The sequence below is a fragment of the Chiloscyllium plagiosum genome, unplaced genomic scaffold (assembly GCF_037043375.1).
Source record: "Chiloscyllium plagiosum isolate Xiang-an unplaced genomic scaffold, Cpla_swu_hap1 HiC_scaffold_23, whole genome shotgun sequence".
In the NCBI taxonomy this organism is placed as follows: domain Eukaryota; kingdom Metazoa; phylum Chordata; class Chondrichthyes; order Orectolobiformes; family Hemiscylliidae; genus Chiloscyllium; species Chiloscyllium plagiosum.
In genome coordinates, this window is record NW_028270161.1 from 296,709 (window position 1) to 323,189 (window position 26,481).

The 26,481-nt window shown below is 40.7% G+C and overlaps 1 protein-coding gene across 14 annotated transcripts in view; it reads right to left on the reverse strand.

Annotated features, from left to right (window-relative positions):
• The window catches only part of LOC122561485 (protein piccolo), a 650,955-nt gene that overhangs the window by 288,686 nt on the left and 335,788 nt on the right, over positions 1–26,481 (reverse strand). For all 14 annotated transcript variants that reach the window (XR_015761043.1, XM_087999305.1, XM_087999304.1 and 11 more), the window contains one exon: positions 5,487–5,612. Coding sequence is in view for 13 of the 14 variants with exons in the window: in XM_087999305.1 (XP_087855431.1) it covers positions 5,487–5,612 (126 nt within the window). In the remaining variant the exon portion in view is untranslated. The remainder of the gene's footprint in view (positions 1–5,486; positions 5,613–26,481) is intronic.

The window sequence follows — 26,481 nt, forward strand, 5'->3', positions numbered from 1 at the left end:
AAAGCAGCACACTTTTATAGCAGAAAGTGAGGATGGCAGATACTGGAGATCAGAGTCAAAAATTGTGGTGCTGGAAAAGCACAGCTGATGAAGAGCTTATGCTTGAAACATCAACTCTCCTGCTGCTCAGATGCTGCTTGGCCAGCTATGCTTTTCCAGCATCACACTTTTTGAGCACAGTTTTATACCCAGTCTTAATCTGAAATTTCAACATGAACAATAGGATGTAATTTCATTTTTTTAATATCTGTCCTATCAACAGTAGTCTCACATTCTGCTCATCTTCTTATAAGACCAACTAGCACATCAATTGTATTTGAATAATATTGCTTTTTAAGATCACAACTTGAATACCATTCATAGTCTGCATAGAATGCTGCAATATTTTATTAAAATTAGTCTTTCTGAAAGTCTTCTGCTGAAAATATTCAAGAATAATCTCTTCAATGATGCCAAGTATCTGTGTGTTATATGCATGAAAAGATGATCACCAATGTATTTTTATTTCTGTAGTATTTCCTTTCAACACTCTAGGGTGAGAGTCAGCAGGTCTCAGGAATTGGTCAAGTTTTAACCTCATTACTTGCTCCAATACGGTTTTTCACTAATATTAGTTTTTTTCAGTTCCACATCCTCATTAGATTCTTTTGATCTTAATTCTTTCAGGGACACATCTTCAGTTTTCCTCTGTGAACCAATATTTGTTCACCCTTGCTGTTGCATAGCTTCACCTTAATGGATTCTACATTCTGTTCTTCCTAATGGAGATCCTCATTCACTAATACACAAATCCCATCTCTTATTATCAGCACTACCTCACCTCCTTTACTTTTGTGCCCAAACCTAAATATCAAATTATTTAACAGTCAGTTTTCAGTCTTTGTAACCCTATAGACACAACTTCAAAATGTAAATTAAATTATACTCTTTGACTTCAATTACACCATCAATTCACCATCTTGTTGTGAATGCTTCATGCATTCTGACAGAGTGCTTTTCATTCGGCCTTTTCAAGACTATTCTGTAATTTGACCCTGGCTGATGCTCGGATTTGTTTTTGGTGTTTTCCTGTTCCATCTACAATTTTTATACATTCCAAAATCTGCTTTATTTTCAGTCTTTCTGAATTCCCTGTCAGGTTCCCATCTCCCTGACCAGCCAGTTTAAAACAACAACACTAATCAATCACCCTGCGAAGATATTCGTCCTGGATTACCAGAAGGCATTTGACAAGGTATTGCACAAAAGGCTGCTGCATAAGATAAAGGTTCATAGAGTTATGGGTAATGTATTAGCATGAATAGAACATTGGTCAACTAATAGAAAGCAAACAGGGGGGATAAATAGGTGTTTTCCTGGTTGGCAATCAGTAGTTAGTGGTGTTCCTCAGGAATCAATGCTGGGACTGCAACTGCTGACAATTTACATAGATGATTTAGAGTTGGGGACCAAGTGTAGCATGTCAAAGTTCACAGATGACACTAAGATGAGTGGTAGAGCAATGTGTGCAGAGAAAGTCTGCACAGCGATATAAATCGGTTAAGTGAGTGGGCAAGTGTTTGGCAGATGGTTTACAATGTTGGTCAATATAAGGTCATCCATTTTGGTAGATTAACAGCAAAATGGACTAATAATTAAATGTTGAAAAATTGCAGCACATTACTGCGCAGAGGGACCTGGGTATCCCTGTGCCTGACTCTCAAAACTTTGGCGTTCAGGTGCAGTAGGTAATTAATAAGGCAAATGGAGTACTGTCCTTCATTGCTAGAGGGATAGAGTTTAAAATCAGAGAGGTTATGCTGCAGCTATATAGGGTGCTGATGAGGCCCCACCTAGACTACTGTACACAGTTTTGATCTCCTTACCTGAGACCGGATATACTGGCTTTGGAAGAAGTGCAGAGGAGGTTGACGAGGTTGATTCTGGAGTTGACAGGGTTGGCTTATGAAGAGAGATTGAGTAGACTGAGACTATTCTTATTGGAATTTAGAAGAATGGCGGGGGCGGGGGGGGGGGGGGAATCTTATAGAAACATATAAAGTTATGAAAGGAATAGATAAGATAGAAGTAGAGAGGCTGTTTTTTTAGCTCTCCACTTTGCAGGCACCCTGCCTCTATTCCTGATGAAGGGCTTTTGCCCAAAATGTCGATTTTCTTGCTCCTCGGATGCTGCCTGACCTGCTGTGCTTTTCCAGCACCACTCTATTCTAGGCTGTTTCCACTGGCAGGTGCAGCCTCAAAATAATGGTGAACAGATTTAGGACCGAGTTAAGGAGGAACTTTTTCACTAAAGGTTTGTGAGTCTGTGGAATTCCCTGCCAGTTTATGAGAGTTGTGAGTGACTTGCACTTCATCGAGAGGTAATTGCCAAAAAACACGATCTTCATAAAAACTGAACTCTTTCCCAATTTCTTCAGACTCTCATCCACAGGAACATGGGCATCAAGAGCTTTAATTACTTCCTCATTCGTGGCCTTTTCCTCATTGATCCCATGCCTGCCTGTGGTATCACATACACAGTCACACATCTCATATAGCAGTGTACTAACCTGCTCGCCTCTCATTTGCAGTGTCAGCCAAAATTGTGCAATATTTGACACACTTTCAGGCCAATATCACAAAGCTTCTGTTTGGTTGAGGCCTGCATCCTGCTCAAAGTTTTCTCATAAATGCAGAAACTTTCCCAAAATGACTCTTTGACTTGCTGCCGCCATGTAATATTCTTGGTATTATGTAACTGATATCAAATACTTACAGAAGGGATTGGAGTCAGTGAAACACTAACTTTATTAGAACATGCCTACTGACATCTAACTGTGTAGTTGTATAAAAGAAAGCAAGTCCATGTGACATTAAATCACTTTCTTAATGATGCACACTGTCTTTGAACGGGATAGTAGTATTAAAGGTAGAAGTAGCCCGTTACAACAAACAATCAACAAATTTAATCAAGGAGAAAGATCTTTATAGAAGCCAAAATGCAAGATACTGGATTAGTTTTGGCTCAATTTGAACATTGAAACAGGTTTGAATGTGTTAAAATTGTGTCCGTTTAATATCACAAACTGGTGATGGTTCACAAAGAATAAAAGCCTGGTCAGTGAAATAAGTTCTTCTGAATAAATCCTGAACAAATGCAATAGTTGACAACTTGATTCTTTAATCATCCAGCAGAATAATCAAATCTGGATTTGTATCACCCTCTACCCAGGGAGTTGTATTTTGCACTAATCCATTTTATGACCGGATGAAAACCAAATTGTTGATTCATGAAGGGCACAACATATTCATCAACCACAGAGAGACAATCTCTATGTACAACCTTTACAACTGAAACGCGTGTTAAGCTCAAAACATGCGCAGCATTTAACAGTGAGGTTTTCTGTTGTCTACTTGACTTCCCAATGACACCTGGTTCAGTTTCATGAAGCTAAGTGACCAACTTTATACTGAGACACCAGCTGATTTCTTGACCGGATATCTGTAATTGCTTCTAATGATGGATTTTGAAATATTTTGTAACCAGAGGATTCACAAAGCACTGACACTTGTCTCTCAAGCTGTAACAGTAGTATTCTACAAATTAGTTTGCTTTTAAATGAGGATATTTAAAATTTGAGTCTTAAAACTAATTTCAACTTAAAAGATATGGCAAATGAAAAACAAACACTGATGACAGGTCATCAACTGTCAAGACAAATGTTTTTCTTTTCACATCTGCTGCCTAATCTGCTAAATATACCCAGCATTTTCTGTTTTCATTTAAAATCCCAATTTACTACAACTGACTAGCACTGAGAAAAAGGTGAATACGTCCTAATTTTAAACCTGACCATTGGAAGGTTAGCCAAGTAACTATAATTCTACCTACGTGATCACTCTCTAAGGATTTAGGGGCAACAATCAAGAGCAAGAATCATAGTTGGTGTTTTTTGCCTCTTTGTTCCAGAGGCATTGAGGTCCTCCAAAAGGAGATTGGCTAACTTAGCAAAACAAAACTGTAACCCCATTTACCTACAATATGGCAGGTGATATGACTGTTAGTTAACTGGGGACCTTATAGCCAATTTTCTATCTTAACGGTTGAGTGAACCAATTGCTTTATTTGCAGCTTCATCAACAGAACACTGCTTACAGAATTCCTGATGTGGAGGTGCCGGTGTTGAACTGGGGTGGAAAAAATTAGAAGTCACACAATACCAGGTTATAGTCCAACAGGTTTATTTAAAATCACAAGATTTTGGAGCACTGGTCCATCATCTGACGAAGGAGCAACGCTCTGAAAGCTTGTGATTTCAAATAAACCTGTTGGACTATAACCTGGTGTTGTCTCACTTTTGACTTCGCAGAATTCCTAACTGCCAAAACAATGTTGCCAGAAAAAGTCACAAGCATAACTTTTGATCACTCAATGACTTTATCGTTACAAGAAGATTCGTACTTCGAGTGGGTTTTAACCAATGATAATGTTAATAATAAATCTTTAAAATGGATATTTTCCTATGATACTCTGTTTATTACTTTCTGTCCTAATAAAGAACTAGGTTTTCCAATGATGATATGAAACTGCCAACCAGTTCCTAAATAAAAACTGAAAGAACTACAGATGCTGTGAATTAGAAATTGAATCAGAAATCTGGTTCCTGATGCCCACCTCAATGACAGCACTGTTTGTGATTATTTTTAAATATAAAATTTCTACTTGAAAGGAACAGATCTTGGAGTTGAAGTAATGGCATTGAATGCCTCTGAGAGACAGGGAACTGTCTGCATGGCATCCAGCAGCTATGGCAGATGGCAGCCATGATGGGGCCTGCCACTGCCTTGTCACTGACAATAGGCAGTTCCTTGGAAGGTCAGCAGCATTAAACTAAAGGAAAGTGACCATCTAGCCAATATGAAGGCAGTATGCATGTATGGAGCAAGATCCTTCACACATAGACTTTTGGTCGAACAGAGAAATATTATTAGTCCTCTCCAATTTGAATCTGATTGCTTTACACAAACAAGCATACAACTATTTGTTTCGGTTGCTTTTGAAAGTTTCAGTCTTGACTTCCACAGCTCATTAAGCTTGTTAGTGCAGGCTTCCTCTGCCTGCACTTTGAAAATTGCAGATTGTCCTGCAGACATTGAAAGCAAGAGAAATCCTCTGGGTCCTTGATCTGTAAACTGCATCCATAGTTGACCCTGTCAGTATTTAAAACTCAGCCCAAAATGTCAAATTAGAAAGCAAACTTGTCTTGGATCCAAATATAGCATAGCAGCATAATAAATGAACAATAGACCAGTTGAGACAATGATGAAGTTTGGATTATCTTTGTGATGATAAAATAAGACACTTCAGACAAAAATAACAATATAGATGACACCAAACCAGAATCCAGAAAGATTATGTCTGATTGAAAATATTTTATAAGGAAAGTCACTGAATCTGTGAAGAATTAGGCGATATTTCTCATTATAATTAGGAAGAGTCCATTTACCTTCCGCGAGTTTTCCTGATTGCTCTGCATGTCCCCCAGGAAAGATCTTGGCGATGTAAGCACCAATTTCCCCATTTCGTCCTGGAATCTCTTTCCCACCAATAATCCTGATTCCTAATCCATTTCCTTGAAGAATAATAAGTAAATGTCAATAATAAGAAGCATCAAATGTTTTTGGACCAAGTAGTTCAACAAATCAGTTATTTAAATTTCATGTTAAATGAATCTGTTTAAATGTAATACAGGGGTTGGACCACAATTTGTTATGAAGTGATATCTTACCTCCATAATCATTTCTTGGAAAGTTCTCACATTTGCAACAGTTCTGAGCAGAGGTGAGTTAAAGAGGAAAACAAACTTTTCAAGACCAATTCAACAAAATCTTGTGTGCACACAATAGCTTTGCTCTAAGTGGCTGGCTAAATACAAAATCGTTGGGAAAATATGCTGTCCCTTTTTTGAAGATCAGATTAATGTTAAAGTTGGTGTTCATGTGCAGTGACCCACTGATGACACAAAAACTTTGGGTGGCATTTGATTGGGGTCTGAGTCACATGGGAAATGACAAAATTTGTGGCAGCATCAGACAAGAAATCCAGCCAGGCCTATCTCGATGTCCGGTGCATTTTGTTCCATTTGCTGAGCAGAGGGTGAGATTCTCACTAGGCCATAGTGAGTTGCCAATGGGGGAGGAAATGCCATGTTAATGGTCAACTCACCTAATTAATGTACAGCTTCCTATTTAATCAAACATACAGAACAAGCTTCAAGAGTTCTTGATTTGGAATCAGAGAATGTATCTTGCAAATTCAACTCACCACTTGCTTTGATAGATCTCCATGTTGGAAGCCAGGCATCAACTTCTCAAAGTATGTTCATGGGTACTGGCCACATGAACCCTATTTCCTATGCTCTTGAGAGAAGAGGAAGTCCTGTGTCTGCATCACCCTGTCCAGCAGGACTTCCAGGTCCCTGTCAGCAATTTCCCCTGCCTGCCACGTCATGGATAAATGATAAGAGTAGCGCAGAACAGTTCCACGCTGATGCACACTGGGCTTTTTCAACAGGCATCTATTGAGTGGTGAGTTGTTCCAGGAACAGTGTGGTAAAGGTGGGCATAGAATTGCATATGAGGTAGTTAATAAGTTGCATCTGGTAAGATAAAGTGAGGATCACTTGGCCTCATGGTGAGAATCCCTCCCAAAAAAAACTCAACATAACTCCCAGTGAATGACAAGTCACACACTTTTGGACAAGTGATCGAGTTTGTGTTGATTTGAGAATGCTGTTTAAGGCAATAGGGCAAGGGCTAAAGAAATTGAGTCTGAAGGTGATAAAAATCTGGATAAGGATTTTGAATGAGGTCAGACTAAAGTTATATGGAGGGGATGGATAGGAACTGGGATGTGAATCTCAGGCTACTCCAAGAACATGTCCTTGAACCACCACCACCACCTCTTCCTCATGCACATTCTCCTGTTTGACTACATTAGCTAAAGGCAATGGATCAATCACACCAGTAGTGATGATACCTCTATCTCCCTCTTGTGTTTCTCAACCCTTGTAATTCCCAGTTTTATACTGCAGATCCAGCTGCAATCTAAAATGAAACACAATTTCTTACAGTGGAATGTTCCAACACAATGTCTTTAGCCTGATCGCACTAGTTTCCTTGATCAGAATAGATATTTCACTATTTCAGCATCGTATTGAGCCACAAACTGTCTCCATGTGCTCCACATAATAAAATACACCTAGATTCACAGCCAGAATATCACCTGTGCATGGTGCAGAGAATCTCTTAACTCCAATGGTTTCCCAGTCAGGCTTCCATTCCATAACTTCTGACAATTTTAGTTCATCCACACTTTGGCAAGGTGAATCTGTCCTGCACCGAGTCCTACTCACTAATCATCCTTGTCACTGCTTACTTACACTGAACATTGGCTCTTCGATGCTTCAAATTTAAAAGTCAGATGGGCATTATTCTGAAACCCTAGTCCTCAATCGCTACACGTGGATGCCCAGTTTGGGTTCAGCCAGGTCCACTCAGCTCCTGATCTCATTCCAGCCTTGGTTCAAACATGGACAAAAGAGCTGAATTCCAGAGGGAAGGGAAGAGTGATTGTTCCTGACATCAAGACTACATTCAACTGAGTATAGCATCATGGAGCTCCAGCAAAACTGGAGTCAATGGGAATCCAGGAAAAAAAATCTTTTCACTGGTTGGATCATACCTGGCAATCTTAGGAAGATTGCTGTGGTTATTGGAGGTCAGTTGCCTTAGCTCCAGGACATCTCTGCAGGAGTTCCTCAGGTCCTAGGGCCAACCATCTTCAGGTGCTTGATCATGACCTTCCCTCCAGCATAAGGACTGAAGTGGGGATGTTCTCCAATGATTGCATAATGTTCAGTACCATTTGTGGCTCCTCAGATAGAGAATATACTGGCTTGGGCTGACAATGGCAAGTGATGTTTTTGTCACACAAGTGCCAGGAAATGACCAGTTCTAATAAGAGATAATGCAACCATACCCCATTGACATTTAATAACATTATCTTCACTGAATCCTCCACTATCAACATCCTGGGGATTATCATTAACCAGAAACTGAATTGGATTAGTAATGTAAATACTGAGCAGGTCAGAGGCTAGGAACACTGCAGTGTGTAAGTCACCTCCTGGCTCCTCAAAACCTGTCCACCATCAAAAAAACTCAAGTGAAGATTGTGAAAGAATATTCCCCACTTGCCTGGAAGCTTGACACCAAACAGGTTAAAGCAACCCGCTAGATCACAATCATATCTGTAAACATCCATTCCCTCAGCCGCTGCAGTGTGTACTATCTACAAGATGCGCTGCAGAGATTGACAAATGACCTAAACTCATAACCACTTCCATCTAGAAGGACAAGGACAGCAGATACATGAAACATCACCGCCTGCAATTTCCCCTCCAAGTCACTCACCATCTTAACTTGGAAATATACTGCTGTTCCTTCAGTGTTGCTGGGTCAAAATCCTGGAATTCCCTCCCTAATGGGTCTACCTACAGCACATGGATTGCAGCGGTTCAAGAGAGAAGCTCGCTACCACCTTCTCAAGGGACAATTAGGGACAGATAATAAATGCTGGCCCAGCCAGTGACACCCACGTCCCAAGAGTGAACATGTATGAAAAAAGCTCTATTTCCCTTGTAGTTTTTCTCCCTTAATCCATCATTTACAGAATCACAGGATTGTTGCTGTGCAAAAGAAGGCCTATTTGGCAAATTTTGCCTGCATTAGCTCTTCAAACGAGCATCATTACCTAATGCCAATCTCTTCTCTCCATATCCTTGCACCCCATTTCTACTCCAAAAATCATCCAATGCCCTCATGAATGCCTTATTTAAGCCTGCCTCCACCATATTTCTAGGCAGTGCATTCCATATGTTTCTTTTTCCCACATTGTCCTTGTTTCATTTATACATAATTTTAAATCTTAAGTCCTTTCATTTTTGTTCCTCTCAGAAGCAGAAACAACTTCTCTCTATCTATTGATCAAACCCACTCCCAGCCTTCTTCTCTCTAAGGAAACCTGTCCCAAATTTTTAAATCTTTCCTCATCACTGAAACTTCTCATTCCTGGAACTGTTCTTGTAAATTGCTTCTGCACTCTCTCCAATGTATTTACAGGCATGGACTATTTTCTAAATGGTGAGAAAATTTATAAAGCTGAAGTACAAAAGGATCTGGGAGTGCTAGTCAGGATTCTCTCAAGGTTGACTTGCAGGTTGAGTCCATGATTAAGAAAGCGAATGTAATGTTATCATTTATCTCAAGAGGGTTGGAATATAAAAGCAGCAATATGCTTCTGAGACTTTATCAAGCTCTAGTTCGGCCCCATTTAGAATACTGAGTCCAATTTTGGGCCCTACACCTCAGGAAGGACATACTGGCACTGGAGTGTGTCCAGCGGAGATTCACACGGATGATCCCTGGAATGGTAGGCCTAACATACAATGAACAGCTGAGGATCCTGGGATTGTATTCATTAGAGTTTAGAAGGTTGAGGGGAGAGCTAATAGAAACTTACAAGATAATGTATGGCTTAGAAAGGGTGAATACTGGAAAATTGTTTCTGTTAGGCGGGGAGGCTCGGACCCGTGGGCACAGCCTTAGAATTAGAGAGGGTCAATTTAGAACGGAAATGAGGAAACATTTCTTCAGCCAGACAATGATGGGCCTGTGGATTTCATTGCTATGGAGCACAGTTGAGGCCAAGACGATATATTCCTCAAGGCTGGGTTTGATAAATTCTTGATCTCGCAAGGAATTAAAGGCTATAGGGAGAGTGCGGGTAAGTGGAGTTGAAATGCCCATCAGCCATGATTAAATGGCAGAGTGGATATGATAGGCCGAATGGCCTTACTTCCACTCCTATGTCTTATGGTCTTATGGTCAGTCAGTTGGTCAGAGAACCAGACCATGAACTGAGTACAAGTCATCAAACCACCAAAGAAATTTGTGACAAGAAAGTAGGAAATCCCAAGCTGTGCAACCTCCAAAATAGCTGAGAACCAACCTCACAGAAAATTGGCAATTACAAGCAACTGCCTTCATGACTTGATGTGAACCCTTTGCTTTACAACGTCAAATTCATTCAAGAAATCCCAAGCATGCCCTATGGATGACCAGATATCAGAGAACAGAACCTGAATTAACTTTAATGTTGAAAAGTGTAAAATCCTTGTTTGTGTCCAGTCTTGGTATGTGTACATGTGATTGGGAGTTTGAAATTGCAATTATTTAGGGTTTGTTTGAGAATAAACTGCCTTTATCTTAAAATTCACAACTTGTTGATGATGTTATATGCTGAGCGCTGGAAAGTAGGACTTGTGTTGGTTTAGCGCACAGACTTGTTGGCCAATGGGCTGCTTCTGTAAATTATTTATTTTCAATACATATTTCACACTTCCATAAAAAACATACTGGTTACAAGCAATAAGACAGAACATAAAATCTGTTCATGACACTACCAAAGAGTAGAGTGGATAGGGAGAAATTGTTCCTATTGCAAAAAAGATCAAGGACAGATTTAAAGTGATTTGTGAAAGAAGCAAATGTGTCGTCAAAGAAATAAAAATCACCCAATGAGTGGTCTGGGTTGGAATACACTGCCTGGAAGTATGGTGGAGGCAGGTTCAATTGAAGGATTCAAGATGGCTTTGGATGGTTATTTAAACAGAAAACCATGTGCAAGAATGGCAGGGTAAAGGTATGAGAATGGCACTAAGTTATGATGCTCATTTGGAGAACTAGGGCAGAATGCTGGGCTGAATGGCCTCATTGTGCACGAAAATAGGTCTCTGATTCTGTGATTCAATTTATCTTTTATTCGCTTGGGAATATTATTAGTATTATAAAGGGTGTGTCAGGTTACAGCGGGATATAGATAAGTTGCAGAGGTGGGCAGAAAGGTGGCAAATGGAGTTCAATGTAGGTAAGTGTGAAGTGATTCACTTTGGTAAGAGTAACAAAAAGATGGGGTACTGGGCTAATGGTCGGATATTTGGTAGTGTGGATGAGCAGAGGGATCTTGGTGTCCATGTACACAGATCTCTGAAAGTTGCCACCCAGGTAAATAGTGTGGTGAAGAAGGCATATGGCGTATTGGCTTTTATTGGTAGAGGAATTGAGTTCCGGAGCCCTGAGGTCATGTTGCAGTTATATAAGACTCTGGTGCGGCTGCATCTGGAGTATTGTGTGCAGTTTTGGTCGCCATACTATAGGAAGGATGTGGAGGCACTGGAACGGGTGCAGAGGAGGTTTACCAGGATGTTGCCTGGTATGGTAGGAAGATCGTATGAGGAAAGGCTGAGGCACTTGGGGCTGTTTTCCTTAGAGAAAAGAAGGTTTAGGAGTGACTTGATAGAGGTGTACGAGATGATTAGGGGTTTAAATAGGGTTGGCCATGAGAACCTTTTTCCACGTATGGAGTCAGCTATTACGAGGGGACATAGCTTTAAATTAAGGGGTGGTAGGTATAGGACAGATGTTAGGGGTAGATGTCAGCGAGTCGTGAATTCATGGAATGCCCTGCCAGTAGCAGTGGTGGACTCTCCCTCTTTATGGGCATTTAAACAGGCATTAGATAGGCATATGGAGGATAATGGGCTAGTGTAGATTAGGTGGGCTTGGATCGGCGCAACATCGAGGGCCAAAGGGCCTGTACTGCGCTGTATTTTTCTATGTTCTATGTTCTAAAGTTGGATCCTAAAGTGGATAGAAACTTGTATAGCTTTACATTTGTATTTCTATACTGTATGGTTGTGAAAACAAGGATTTTGTTTCATTTTTGAGTTCTGTCAGTGGTGGAAGGGTGTTTGCAAACGTTTTTACATGGATTTAAATAAATCCTTTAAATAGTGAATAGTTCAGAGGTTTAGGAAAACAAGAGAAGAAAAAAAAATGACTATTTCCTTTCAATAAGTTGCCCTACAACACCAGGAGGCACAGACAGTTCTTTTAAAGACCAAATTATCCACAAGTTGAGTGAATATGCAGTCTTCTTTTGCATAGAAGTAAATCATGCAGAGAGAAAAGAAAACTTGTGAGAGTCACAGAGCAGTTTAGCAGTCTCCAGAACATTCTGGGCAGGAAGAGAAATTTTCCAGCAACAGACAGATGTGGAAGAAGAGTTTAAGGAATTCATGATAAGAGATAAAAGAGCTGTGTTAATAATGTATTTAAGTGTCTCATGAAGAGACTTAACCAAAGAAGATGACATCAATTTGAATGCAACGGTTTGCTGGAAAGGAACCAAGTAAAACCTTGCTAATTGAATAAGGAACTTTAGAGAGACCCTTCACTGAAGTTTGGTCGTGTTTAAAGTCATTAATACCAAAAGGACTGAACCTTTATTTTGATTTTACTTATCTATTCTTGTACAATATAAAAGTTTCTTTTGTCCTTTTGCATGAAATAAATTTAAATGGCAGAGTGGACATGATAGGCCAAATAGCCTTACTTCCACTCCTATGTTTTATGGTCTTATGGTCAGTCAGTTGGTCAGAGAACCAGACCATGAACTGAGTACAAGTCATCAAACCACCAAAGTAATTTGTGACAAGAAAGTAGGAAATCCCAACCTGTGCAACCTCCAAAAGATAAATTGAATCACAGAATCAGAATCAGAGACCTATTATAGTGCACAATGAGGCCATTCAGCCCAGCATTCTTTGTCAAAAGTACATTAGCAGTCTCTTCTGAATATGTCCAGTGATTGACCTTCACAATAAACAAATTTAATAAAAAATTACAATCTATCAAGCTAGGTTTTACTCTGGGATCTGACTTATCCAGCATCAGCACTAACTATGGTCATACCAGCTATAACATCTTTTTTATTTTGTTACAGGTCTACAAAGGGCCTTGAGGCATTTTCTTCATTAAATGAGCTTTAAAAAAATGAAAGCTGATGATATTGTTAAATTGTTGAAATGTACTGACGCTAGAATTAAGGCCAATATTCTGACAGAAATCATATCAACAAGCAAAAGAAGGAATCAAGGGCAGAGGAAGGGTAAAATGTTGCAAGAGGAATTTTGGAAGAAGTTGGAAAGCGGCACCAACTCAACACCCAAAAACATCACCTCCAATGGGGATGAAGAGTAATTAAAATAACCACTCATTAGCGTTTTTTTAAAACATTTTTACAAAGCCGTTTATCATTTGTTAATCTGTAAATTTTAGACCATAAGACCTTATGACACAGGAGTAGAAATTAGGCCAATCGCCCCATCGGGTCCCAGGATTGATCTCTGTGGTACACTGCTGGTCACAGGTTTCCAATTATAATAACAACCCTCTACCTTCACCCTTTGCCTCCTATTTGCAGGCAAATTTTGGATCCAGTTTGCCAACTTGTCTTGGATCCCATGGGCTGTTACCCTTTGGACCAGCCTTCCATGTGGGACCTTGTAAAAGTCCATCCTGGAGTCCAATAAACTATATAAACTGCACTGCTCTCATCAATACATTTTCAAAAAGTTCAGTTAAATTATTCAGACAGGATCTGCCACTAACAAATCTATGCTGACTATCCCATATCACTCCTTGCTTTTCCAAGTGTTGTTAATCCTGTCCCTTGGAATCTTTTCCAATAATTTCCCGACCACTGATGCCAGACTAATTGGTTTGTAATTACCTGGCCTATTCCTGCTGCCCTTCTTGAACAAAGGAACCACATTAGTTTTCCTTCAGTCAGTCAGCACTTCACCTGTGGCCAGCAAAGCATTATGGGTCTCCTCCAACGTCTCAGCAGGTCTCTTCCCTTACATTCTATAGAAGCCTGTCCTTAAACTTCACACATCTGTTGTCCCTTTGGTCTCCCAGAGGTCCCACTCTTTCCCTGGTAATCCTCTTCCTATAATTGGCCTTGCAAAAAGCCTTTGTGTTTTCCTTGTTTCTATCTGCCCCTCTTTACTCTCTTAATTTTAGATGCTCTTACTCTCTATGTCCGTTCTGTAGATAAATAATATTAAAGGAACTTTCTCAATGTCACATTTACCCACTCCAGCACAAGTTGATTACACTCATTCCTCTTCCCTGGACCCCAGCAAGGGGTCATTGCAATTAAATATTCAAAAGCCTAGTTTGCTCTGTTTCCCTAATTTTTGAAATGAAACTGAAATCTATAAAACATCCTCCTTAGCCTTTATCACAAACAGCTTTTCCTGCTTTGCCCCAGAAGCAGTTACTCTTCTGTTTTGCGAGGTCCAAAATGCTCCCATTTAATAACTGAGGGGTTTTTATTTGAAATTGTAGGTCATATAGGAATTTCCTAAAATTGAGACTGTCTTCCTACTTTTCAGAAATATTGGTTTTACTTTAACTTCCACTCATGATGCATCTGAATTATAACTTCAGAAGGCAAACATGATCGTAATGGTAAAACCTTCCAAAAAACTCTTCAAAAAGCACAAATGTTGCATCAAATATTGAAAAAACATTATTACTGGATGTACATTAACATTTCAACAAACTATTTGGGTTGGCACGGTGGCTCAGTGGTTGGCACTGCTACCTCACAGCAGCAGGGACCTGGGTTCGATTCAACCCTTGGCAACTGGCCGTGTGGAGTTTGCACATTCTTCCCATGTCTGCTGGTGCTTCATTGTCCTCCCACGTTCCAAAGATGTGCAGATTAGGTGGATCGGCCTGCTAAATTGCTAATAGTGTCCTGGGGATGTGCAGGCTCGGTGAGTTAGCCATGGGACAAGCAGGGGTATAGGGTTAGGATGGGTCTGGGTGGGATGCTGTTCGAATATTAGTGTGGACTTGATCGGCCAAATGGCCTGCTTCCACACTGTAGGAATTCTATTATATTATTATATCAACTAACCTTGGGTGTTATTTCCACATAATCTACTGTCAATTCATTTCCAGCACATTTTGATAATATACAAAAGAAATAGCTGTAAATGTCATGAAATCAAACCAGCTGCTAATACCTGCCTAATACACAACTTGGGAAAAGAAGGAACCTGATACAATGCATTTATTCTTGAGCACCAAGAGAAAGGAAATAGAAATAGTTGTGTAGTAATGTCACTGGAAAAAGAAACATGTTGTTGAAACCTTTTGACTTGCACTCATCAGGACAGATGCAAGAATTGGGCTGGCATAGTGGCTCAGTGGTTAGCACTGCTGCCTCACAGTGCCAGGGAGCCAGATTCAATTCCTACCTTGAGCGACTGTGTGGAGTTTGCACGTTTTCCCTGTGCCTGCGTGGGTTTTCTCCCACAATCCAAAGACAGGTGAAGTGGCCATATGAAATTGCCATAGTATTAGGTGCATTAGTCAGAGGTAAACATAGGGTAGGGAGTGGGTTACTCTTTGGAGGGTGGTTGTAGATTTGTTGGGCCAAAGGGAATTTAATTTAATCTAAGAATGCCAAATTTCAAAGAGAACAGTGATTTATTCTGCATGAAGTGGAGAATGCCGATAGATTTGTGAATGGACTCCGATTAGTCAAGGCATTACCATGGAAAATGCATTAGAGTACAATTGGTTCGAAGCTTTTGAAACTAAAAACAAGGCAAGTCAGCTCTGGTTGTTCACGTAAAATAAAACTGCAAATGCTGGAGATTTGAAACAAAAACAGAAATTTGTGGAGAAACTCAGCAGGTCTGGTATCATTTATGGTGAGAAAATAGAATTAACATTTCAAGCCCCCCATCCCCACCTCTGTGACATTTCATCAGAAATCAGTTCTGACTCGAAACATTAACCTTGTTTTCTTTCCACAGATGCTGCCAGACCTGCTTAGTTTCTCCAACAATTTCTGATTCTGTTTCTGATTCTGATTGTTCTAGGCCTGCGATGGGCAATGCACCATAGAACAGTGCTCCCAAACTTTGGTTTAATTTAAAAGACTCAATGCCTGGGTAAATTATTTCTGTCTGAAGTAGACTGGGCCCTGCACATGAAGGTAGATTAAACTGAATGCTCTCATTTTGCCATCATTTTTAAAAAATAAATCAACATGCAGATGAACCAGATGTTCATCACATGAGCAAAGACTACAATCACTCTACAATGAGATTAAAAATCACACAACACCAGGTTATAGTCCAACAGGTTTATTTGAAGCACTAGCTTTTGGAGCACTGCTCTTTCATCAAGTAGCTGTCCTGAATCTAGTGTTTCCAAATAAACCTGTTAGACTATAACCTGATGTTGTGTGATTTTTACCTCTGTCCATCCCAGGATGTAGGTTTGCTTACTGAGCTGCAAGGTTCATTTCTAGGCATTTTGTCGCCCTACTAGGTAACATCTTCAGTGGGCCTCAGGCGAAGCACTGCTGATAATTCCTGCTTTCTATTTATATGTTTGGGTTTCTGTGGGTTGGTGATGTAATTTCCTGTGGTGATGTCATTTCCTGTGGTGAAGTCATTTCCTGTTCTTTTTCTCAGAAGGTTGGTAGATGGGGTCTAACTCAATGTGTTTGCTGAAAGAGTTCCGGTTGGAATGCTATGCTTATAGGAATTCTCGTGCATATCTTTGTTTGGCTTATTCTAGGATGGATGTGTTGTCCCAGTCGAAGTGGTGTTCTTCCTCATCTGTGTGTAAGGATACTAGTGAGACAGGGTCATGTCTTTTTGTGACTGTAGTGGCTAGTTTTCTGCCTGTTTGTCCAATATAGCGTTTGTTTAGTCCTTCCTCCAGATAAGGAAGGACACCACTTTGACTGGGACAACACATTCATCCTAGGACAAGCCAAACAAAGACACACATGAGAATTCCTAGAAGCATGGCATTCCAACCGGAAAGTTATCAGCAAACACATCGGGTTAGACCCCGTCTACCACCCTCTGAGAGAAAGAACAGGAAGTGATTTCGCTACAGGAAATGACATCACCACAGGAAATGACATCATCAACCAACAGAAACACAAAAATATAAATAGAAAGCAGGAATTTTCAGCATTGCTTCGCATGAGGTCCACTGAAGATGTTACCTACTGGGGTGATGCAATGTCTGTAAATGAACCTTCCAGTAAGCAAACCTACATCCAGAACCTCAACCTGAGCTATAAATCTTCTCAAAACTCGCTCTGTCCACCCCAGTCCAACACCGGCTTCTCTACATCACTCTGCAATGACGAATGCTTGGCAGAGGATTTGCTTTAAGATTACTCGTGTTAGTACAGCCAAAAACAAATCCACCAGAGGTCATCGAATATAAAGTATGGGACAGGATCTTTCAGCCATCGGTCTGCACCAATAAAGACTATTCTCAATCAGCACTAGTCCCACTTTCCAACACTGGTCTAAAGTCAATTTTCAAGTAAATGGAGTACATGACCATACAAACTTGATTACCCTGGGATCAAAGTGCATAATGATCAAAAGCATTCTATAACAGAAAGCTCCCACAGGACTGAAAACAGAAGAAATTCAGGTTTCTCACAAGCTATGAGGATCTCCACATAGCTTCACACCAACAGCTAGATGATTTAAACCACACTATCTAAAGGCAACTTAACATTTGAAGTCAGTTGGGAGTCAGTCCCATGCTGAACTAAGAAGAAAAACATGCCTAAATTTAAACAAAGAATGCAGGCTGTACTTAGGAACTATGCGGAGTCAACAGAACAAAACCTAAAGCAGGTTTTAAGCCAAAAATAGAAACAGAACACTAAATGCAGTGCTGAATACAGAGGAGTGCAAAAGGTAAAGTATAACTTGAAAAGAAAAAAAAGCAAAATGCAGACAGCACCGCAGAAGTTCTACTCAAAACAAACACAGAGTGCTCTCATAGTGACTAAAACGTTCCTGTATAATAATAGTAAAAGGCTAAAAACAGACAGAACAGTAAACACCAAAATCAATATTATTTCCAAGTTCAAACGTTTAAACAAAGAATGCAGCTATGCTTCTTAGACCAAGCAGTTGCAGAGATGGTGAAGCAAGATGAGAAAATGCTAACTGCAATTTGTATTGAGAGGTTGCATGGAGTCAATACCTTGGGATTAGATTAAGAGGACAAAAGATCCTGTGAAGATATGGAAAGTGCGAAAAAAATCAGTTGTATGTATGAGTAAATTTTAGAATTTATCACTTAGAATTGACGATCACAACATCAGCCACAACAATTGATCAAACAATTCACAGATTCGCTATCAGGGAGAATTATTGAGATTTTTCAGAGATTGAACTATCAGAATGGTAAATGAAATTGGTGACTGCCCCAACACCTATCAAAACTCCTTTAAGACAAAACATGAGAACCAACAAATGTCAGAAAACATAAAGCTATTGAAAACGGACAACGGGAACTGGAAATACTAGGTGCAGCTGGTGGCATTGGCACTATCGGCAGGACACATAAAGCAAGCAAGTTGTGTGACAAGTGCAGTCTATTGCACCCACACTGAAATTGCCCTGCATCCAGGATCTGTGCAAGGCATGTGGAACCAAAGGACTTGAGGTCCCTCTAAGCATGAAATCTGATTTGATAGACACAGCCAGAGGGTGCAACAAGGAACAAATAAACAGAAACTGGAAGAGCAGCATAGTAACAGGAGCATGGGATTCACACAGACCTGCAATACTGCAAGTCGATACATAATGTTCACAGTGAGTCAAACTGGAGTCAAGACCTAAACAGGATCAACTTCTGACCAGAGAATGAACAGGCTTTTCATGTCATATTTCTGACACAATATGGGAATAAGGTCAAGCAATAAGGATTATGTCACAATCACATCATTTTCCCAAAGAAAACTGGCAAGACACACACTTAAAACCAAGACTAATCTAAGAGTTAATACAAATATCTGACCAGTCTGATTTACAAAGAAAATTGATCTGGATCAATGGAATTCAGATGTATCACTGACAAATACTGAGTTAGCGGTTGTCGCCAATCCCTTTCATTTGTAGTGATAAAAACAATGTGTTACAGTTTTGGCAATTCAGAATAGAAACCTCAAATATTTTACTTGATAGTTTTGAGAGGACCAGCCGTGGCAGGACTAGGTACAGATTTCAACATTATGGTTATCCATGAGATCACCATAGTAGCCAAAAATGGCAGATGAGACCAAGAAAACTCACATTCAGTCAGTCCAGAATTGACAACAATCAAACCCTGTCAGGGCTGATACAATAGGAAGTCCCACCACTTCCAACCGATTGCAGAAGGTGCAGGGGTCAGGGACAAAGAAAACTTAATTGGCTTCTGGATAACATGGAATACAATGACACTACCCATTGTGTGCATCACCACACAGTCACTTTGGAAATGCTGCACACTACACACTAGGGTTTCTAGTGATCCCTGGATCCCATGATGGAATGTATAAAAACAAATGTTGTGGACAATTGTGCACAGACCTCACTATTCTTTTACTACAGTATTCTTGCAACATGTTATTTGCCTTTTTAATAACTTACTGTAATTAAAGAGAGATGACTGGTGATGAGTTTAATCTGAAGGTCACTACATCTCAGGTTGAGAAGGCAGGATAGTCATGGTAACTTCAGCAAGTACAGGAATTGAACAGGAACTGTTGGTATTATTCTGCATCATAAACCAGCTGCCTAAGCCAACTGAGTTAACTGACGCTCACCCTCACTCAGGCCTCAATCCTCCATTCATTTCATTTACCACCCTTAAATCCATGAACAATATTAATTATCAGTGTGGTATCTTATTGAATATAATTTGGAAATCCAGGCGTGCTGCATCTATTGGTTCCCCTTTATCTAAATGACTAACCTCACACTAAAACAACTTGAATAAGCATGTCAATTATAATTTCCTTTTTCTAAAACCATGTTGACTTTGTCTGATCATGTTACAGTTTTCTAAGTACCTTGATAAAATTCCTGATTGATAGATACCAACACTATCCCAGGGTGAACTAGCCATTTGGATACAGAACTGGCTTAAAGGTAGAAGACAGAGGATGGTAGTGGAGAGTTGTTTTTCAGACTGGAGGCCTGTGGAGTGCCACAAGGATCAGTGCTGGGTCCATTTATATAAATTATTTGGATGTGAGCATAAGAGATACAGTTAGTAAGTTTGCAGATGACACCAAAATTGGAGGTAAAGTGGACAGAGAAGAAGGTTACCTCAGATTACAACAGGATCTTGATCAGATGGGCCAATGGACTGAGAAGTGACAGATAGAGTTTAATTTAGATAAATGTGAGATGCTGCATTTTGGGAAAGCAAACCTTAGCAGGACTTATACACTTAATAGTCAGGCCCTAGGGAGTGTTGCTGAACAAAGAGAGCTTGGAGTGCAACATAGCTCCTTGAAAGTAGAGTTACAGGTAGATAAGATAGTGAAGAAGGAATGCTTTATTGGTCAGCGTATTGAGTACAGGAGTTGGGAGGTCATGTTGTGGCTATACAAGACGTTGATTAGGCCACTGTTGGAATATTGTGTGCAATTCTGGTCTCCTTCCTATTGGAAAGATGTTGTGAAATTTGAAAGGGTTCAGAAAAGATTTACAAAGATGTTGCCAGGATTGGAGGATTTGAGCTATAGGGAGAGGTTGAATAGGCTGGGGCTGTTTTCCCTGGAACGTCGCAGGCTGAGGGGTGACCTTATAGAGGTTTATAAAATCATGAGGGGCATGGATAGGATAAATAGACAAAGTCTTACCCCTGGGGTGGGGGAGTCCAGAACTAGAGGTTTAGGGTGAGAGGGGAAAGATATCAAAGAGACCTAAGTGGCAACTTCTTCACGCAGAGGGTGGTATGTGTATGGAATGAGCTGCCAGAGAAAGTGGTGGAGGCTGGTACAATTGCAACAATTAAAAGGCATCTGGATGGGTATATGAATAGGAAGGGCTGGCAGGTATGACTAGATTGGGTTGGGATATCTGGTCAGCATGGACAGGTTGGACTGAAGAGTCTGTTTCCGTGCTGTACATCTCTATGACTCTATGACTGATATTACACCAGCTGACGTTTGGTTCACTTTCTCTCTTGCCCTATTTCTCTGAATTGTGAGCCTTTTCCATTCTATCAGAGTTTCACAACCTACAGGGTCAATATTTCTCTTTCTGCAAATCATATTATGGCTGCATCAGTTGTCTGACCTGTTAACTGACACAATATCTGTTCAACACTTTCACACCGATTGGAAAACCAGGTCACAAGAAAGCATCAGAAGCAGCTCAGTGCACAGCAGCTAACGAAACCCAGTGCTCTAATGTGAATTAAGGGAAAAACTCAAATGTTTGACTCAATTTCCTCGCAAATGAGAGTCATAGAGTCCTACAGCATGGAGACATACTGGTCCATGCTGACCAAAATGTCCACCCACCCTAACTCCATTTCCCTGCACTTGGCCCATATACTTCTAAACCTTTCTTATCCATGTATTTCTCCATTTGCCTTTTAAATGTTGTTAATGTATCCGCCTCAACCACATTCGCTGTTAGCTCATTCCATATGCATACTACCCTCTGTGTAAAACGATACCCCTCAGGTTCCCTTTTATTCTTTCCCCTTTAACCTTAAACTGATGCTCTCTCGTCCTCAATTCCCCAAACATGGGAAAAAGACTGAGTGTATTCACCCTATCCATACCTCTCATGATCTTATTCACCTCTCTGAGGATTCCCCCCTCAGTCTCCTATGAACTAAAGAAAAAAGTCCTAGCTTGTTCAACCCCTTACTGTAACACAGACTGTTGAGTCCAGGCAACACCCTTGCCAATTTCTTCTGCACTCTTTCCAGTTTAATAACTTCCTTCTTATAACAAGGTCTCCAAAGCTGAACACAATATTCCAAGTGCTGCTGTACAACTGCAGCATAACTTCCCAACTTTGATACTCAATGACTGATGAAAGCCAGTGCGCTAAAAGCCTTCTTCACTGCCCTGTCTACCTATGACTTCACTTTCAGAGAACAGTGCACCTTAACTCCAAGATCCCTCTGTTCCACTACACTCCTTCACTCCTTAAGGCTGTACCATTCATTATGAAACTCCTACCTTGATTTGACTTTCCAAAATGCAAGATATCACGCTTATCTATATTAACTCCATTTGCTATTTCTCAGCCCACTTCCTCAGATGATCAAGGTCCTGCTGCAATCTCTGATAACCTTCCTCACTGTCCACGATACCACCCATTTTCGTGTCATCTGAAAACTTACTAATCATACCTGCACACTCTCACCCAAATCATTGATATAGATAACAAATGGCAATGGGCTCAGCACCAACCCCTGGGGTACACGGCTAGTCAGAGGCCTCCAGTCCAACAAACATCCTTTCATTATTACCCTCTACTTCCTCTCATCAAGCCAATTTTGTATCCAATTTGCCAGCTCGCCCAGGATTTCATGCAATCTTACCTTCCAGAGCAGCCTATCATGTGGATCCTTATCAAAGGTCTTAGTGAAATTCATACAGACTACGTTTACCGCCCTCATCAACCTTGTTGGCCACTTCATCAAAGAACTTTAACAAATTTGTGAAGCATGATCACCCACTCACAAAGCCATGCTGACTACTCCTAATCAAACCGTGTCTTTCAAAATTCATGCATATCTTATCCCTCAGAATCTTCTCAAGTAACTTACCTGACATGGATGTTAGGCTGACTGGTCTATAGTTCCCAGGTTTTTCTTTGCAGCCCTTCTTGAATAACAGCACAACATTCACTACCCTCCAGACCTTTGGTACCTCACCTGTGGCTACTATGATGTAAAAATATCAGCCAGAGCCCCCACAATTTCTTCTCTTGCATCTTGCAGTGTTCCTAGATATATCTGGTCAGGACGAGGAGATTTATCCACCTTCATACATTACAATACCTTCTCTCCTATAATGTGGACTGTTCCCAACATAAGACCACAAACTTCCCCAAGCACCCAAGCCTTCATGTCTTTCTCCATGATAAATACAGAAGATAAATATTCATTGAGGCCCTCACCCATCTCCCATGATTCTATACCATACTTGTCCACTTTGGTTCTTGAGGGGCCCTATTATCTCTCCAGTTTTTTTTCCCTTTAATATATTTAAAGAACCTCTTTGGATTCACCCTAATCTTCTCAGCCAAGGCTATTGCGTGCCCTCTTTTTGCCCTCCTGATTTCCTTCTTCAGTAAACTCCTGTATTCCTTTTATATCTCCAGGGATTCCCTTGATCCCAGCTGCTTGTACCTGAGCCATGCCTCCTTTTTTCTGGTCAAAGCTATAATACCTCGTCATCCAAGATTCCCTATTCCTGCCAACCTTGCCCTTCCCCCTCACAGGAACATATAGATCCTGACCTCTAGCTATCTCACTTTTAAAGGCCTCCCGCTTGCCAGAGGTCCCTTTGCCTGCAAACAAACTACTCCAATCAACTCCTGCAAGCTCCTTCTGGATCAGTGGTGCTGGAAGAGCGCAGCAATTCAGGCAACATCCGACGAGCAGCAAAATCGATGTTTCGGGCAAAAGCCCTTCATCAGGAATAAAGCTTTATTCCTGATGAAGGGCTTTTGCCCGAAACGTCGATTTTGCTGCTCGTCGGATGCTGCCTGAATTGCTGTGCTCTTCCAGCACCACTGATCCAGAATCTGGTTTCCAGCATCTGCAGTCATTGTTTTTACCCTGCAAGCTCCTGTCTAATTCCATCAAAATTTGTCTTGACCCAATTTAGAACTTGAACCTGTGGGCCAGTTTTGTCTCTCTCCATAACTATTTTAAAATCAATAGAACTATGGTCACTGGTCCCACAGTGCACCCCCACTGTCACCTCCGTCACCTGTCCTATACTATTTCTCAAGAATGGGTAGAGTTTTGCTCCTTCCTGAGAAGGAGGCTCTATATACAGCTTGACAAAACTATCCTGAATGCACTTAACAAATTCTACCCCATCTAAGCCCTTTATGCTCTGGCAGTCCCAAACTATGTTAGGAAAATTATAATCCCCTGTTATGACAACCCTATTGCTCCTGCAAGTCTTCTCGATCTCCCTGAATATTTGTTCCTTCAATTCACGTTGACTATTTGGAGGCCTAGAGTACAACCCCAATAACGTCACCATCCCCATCTTATTTCTTATTGCCAGCCACAAAGCCTCACTGGACGATCCTTCAGTTATTGCATCTCTGACTAATGCTGTGATACTTGCCTTAATCAAAGATACTAACTCCCCCTCCCCTCCTTCCACCACTTCAGTCCCCCCCTAAAGCATCTGTACCCTGGCACATTAAGCTGCCAGTCGGTCCCTCCCCTAGCCGTGTTTCTGTAATGGCTATAATATTCCAATCCCACATATCTATCCATGTCCTGAGTTCATCAGCCTTACTTGTCAGCCCTCTTGAATCAAAATAAATGCAGTTTAATCCAACAGGCATTCCATGCTCCCTGTTGTGTTCCAGCCTGACCTGTCTCTTCAACTTAAGGGTGCTGATGTAATGATTGCAGCTTATAGTACAACCACAAATTCTGAAAACTCATGAAAACTAATCTATAGGAAAAGACACCCATTATTTTAAATGGTGAGCTTTTATGAAAATTCAAAAGTGGAATATGTGCATCTCTGGCTGGGCCCTATCCCTAGTACCCTTGGGTAAGTGGTGGTAAGTTGCCTTATTGAACTGACCCAGACTATGTGGTATAGGGATGCTCACAATTCAATTAGCGGTAGAGTTGGGGGATTCTGTGCCACACATTGAGGGAATAGTGACATTGTTCATGCCAGTGATATTGTCATGAGGTGGGCTGCAGATATGCAAGGTAAGGCAAACCATAAAGGTTTTTCATTCAAACAAGAAAGTTGGTTCAGAAATCAACATCAACATTACTGCTTACCCAGATATAATCATAGTTCCTCAACTTTACTGGACGGGTGCTGTTTGGCTTCTCATACAAAACATAAAATTGAAATAGAACATAATGTTGCACTCTCCACATTTTTTTCATTCATTCACGGAATTTGGATATTGCTGGCTAGACCAGCACTGCACTGCCCAAATGGCAGTTAAGAGTTGACCATATTTCTGTGGTTCTGGAGACACACGAAGGTCACGTAGGGGCATAGTCTCAATGGTTAGCACTGTTGCCTTGTAGTGCCGGGAACTCAGGTTTGATTCCAGCCTTAGGTGAGTTTCCTCTGGGTGCTCTAGTTACTTCTGACAGTGCAAAGATGTGTAGGTTAGGTGGATTGGCCATGCTAAACTGCTCGTAGTATCCAGGGATGTGCAGGCTAGGAAGATTAGCCATGGGAAATGCAGGGTTATGAGGATTGGGAGAAATGTTCTTTGGAAGGTTGGTGATCAGTTTTTCATGACAATCTAATGATTCATGATCCTTATTAGACTGTCTAGATTTTTTTCACTGAATTCAAATTCCACCATTTGCCATGACAGGATTTGAACTGGAGTCAAGATTAGAGTGGTGCTGGAAAAGCACAGCAGGTCAGGCAGCATCTGAGGAGCAGGAAATATCGACGTTTCAGGCAAAAGCCCTTCATCGGGATTTGAACTGGAGTCCCTGTAAGATTACTTTGGTCTCTGGATTAACAGTCCAGTGATAACACCAGTGGACCATCACCTCCCTCTAATATGTATGACAAGAGTAGAAGATTGCTAACTGATTTGAGGCTACTGTTGCTGTAACAGAACTTGTCATTTAATCCAAGTGGTTTGCTTCATTGCAAGAAAAATATGAATTTATGAGTAGGCGAAGGCCACTCGACCTCTCTTGGGCATCTCATGGGAATTACAATATCCTGTCCAGAAGTGTGCAAATAGTGACTGATAACAACTTTTCCAGAATATTCCAGTGTCCTTCCATTCAGAGAATGTCTGGGATATGTATGAAAGAACAGAAATCAACAAGTCCATGAGCAAAGGAAATGATTATATTGAAAACAAAGTGAGGGAAAGTCATCAGTGTCTGCAATAAACAATTGGAAAGATTGTGGAAACTTATCTCGAGTTGTACTTTAGGGAGAATGCTGTTGCCAAGGAAGCTCTTGGTATGATATTGTATCAAACAGCAAAGATATTGACTTGTGTGCCAAGGGTAAAGCTCCAGGTGCTATCTCATCTAAACTCAGCTAGTACAGGAAACCAGGACTGCTGCAGAACCTGTGCAAACATCGTCTCTGTGAGAACAAAAACTGAGGCAGTGCTCAGGATTGGAGTGATGCACCCAAACCTTCGTGCAGTTTCCACCATTGATCTGATCTCAGTCTGGCAGCTGTGAGAGAAATGTCATGAACAAAGGTAATCACTTTATATTGCTTTAATTGATCTCATCCAGGCACTTGAACATAGGAGCTAAACTTGTATACTTAAACTGTTTCAAAAACTGGCTATGTACTAAAGTTATTCAGAGTGATTGCCTTTCTCTTTGACAACAAATCAGCAATGACAAGGCAACATCAGAGTCCTTGGAGAACTACACTAGCGCACTTTAGCACATTCTTCACTTGCTCAAAGCGATAAATAAGTTTCATCTTGCACTCATTGTAACAAAATTATA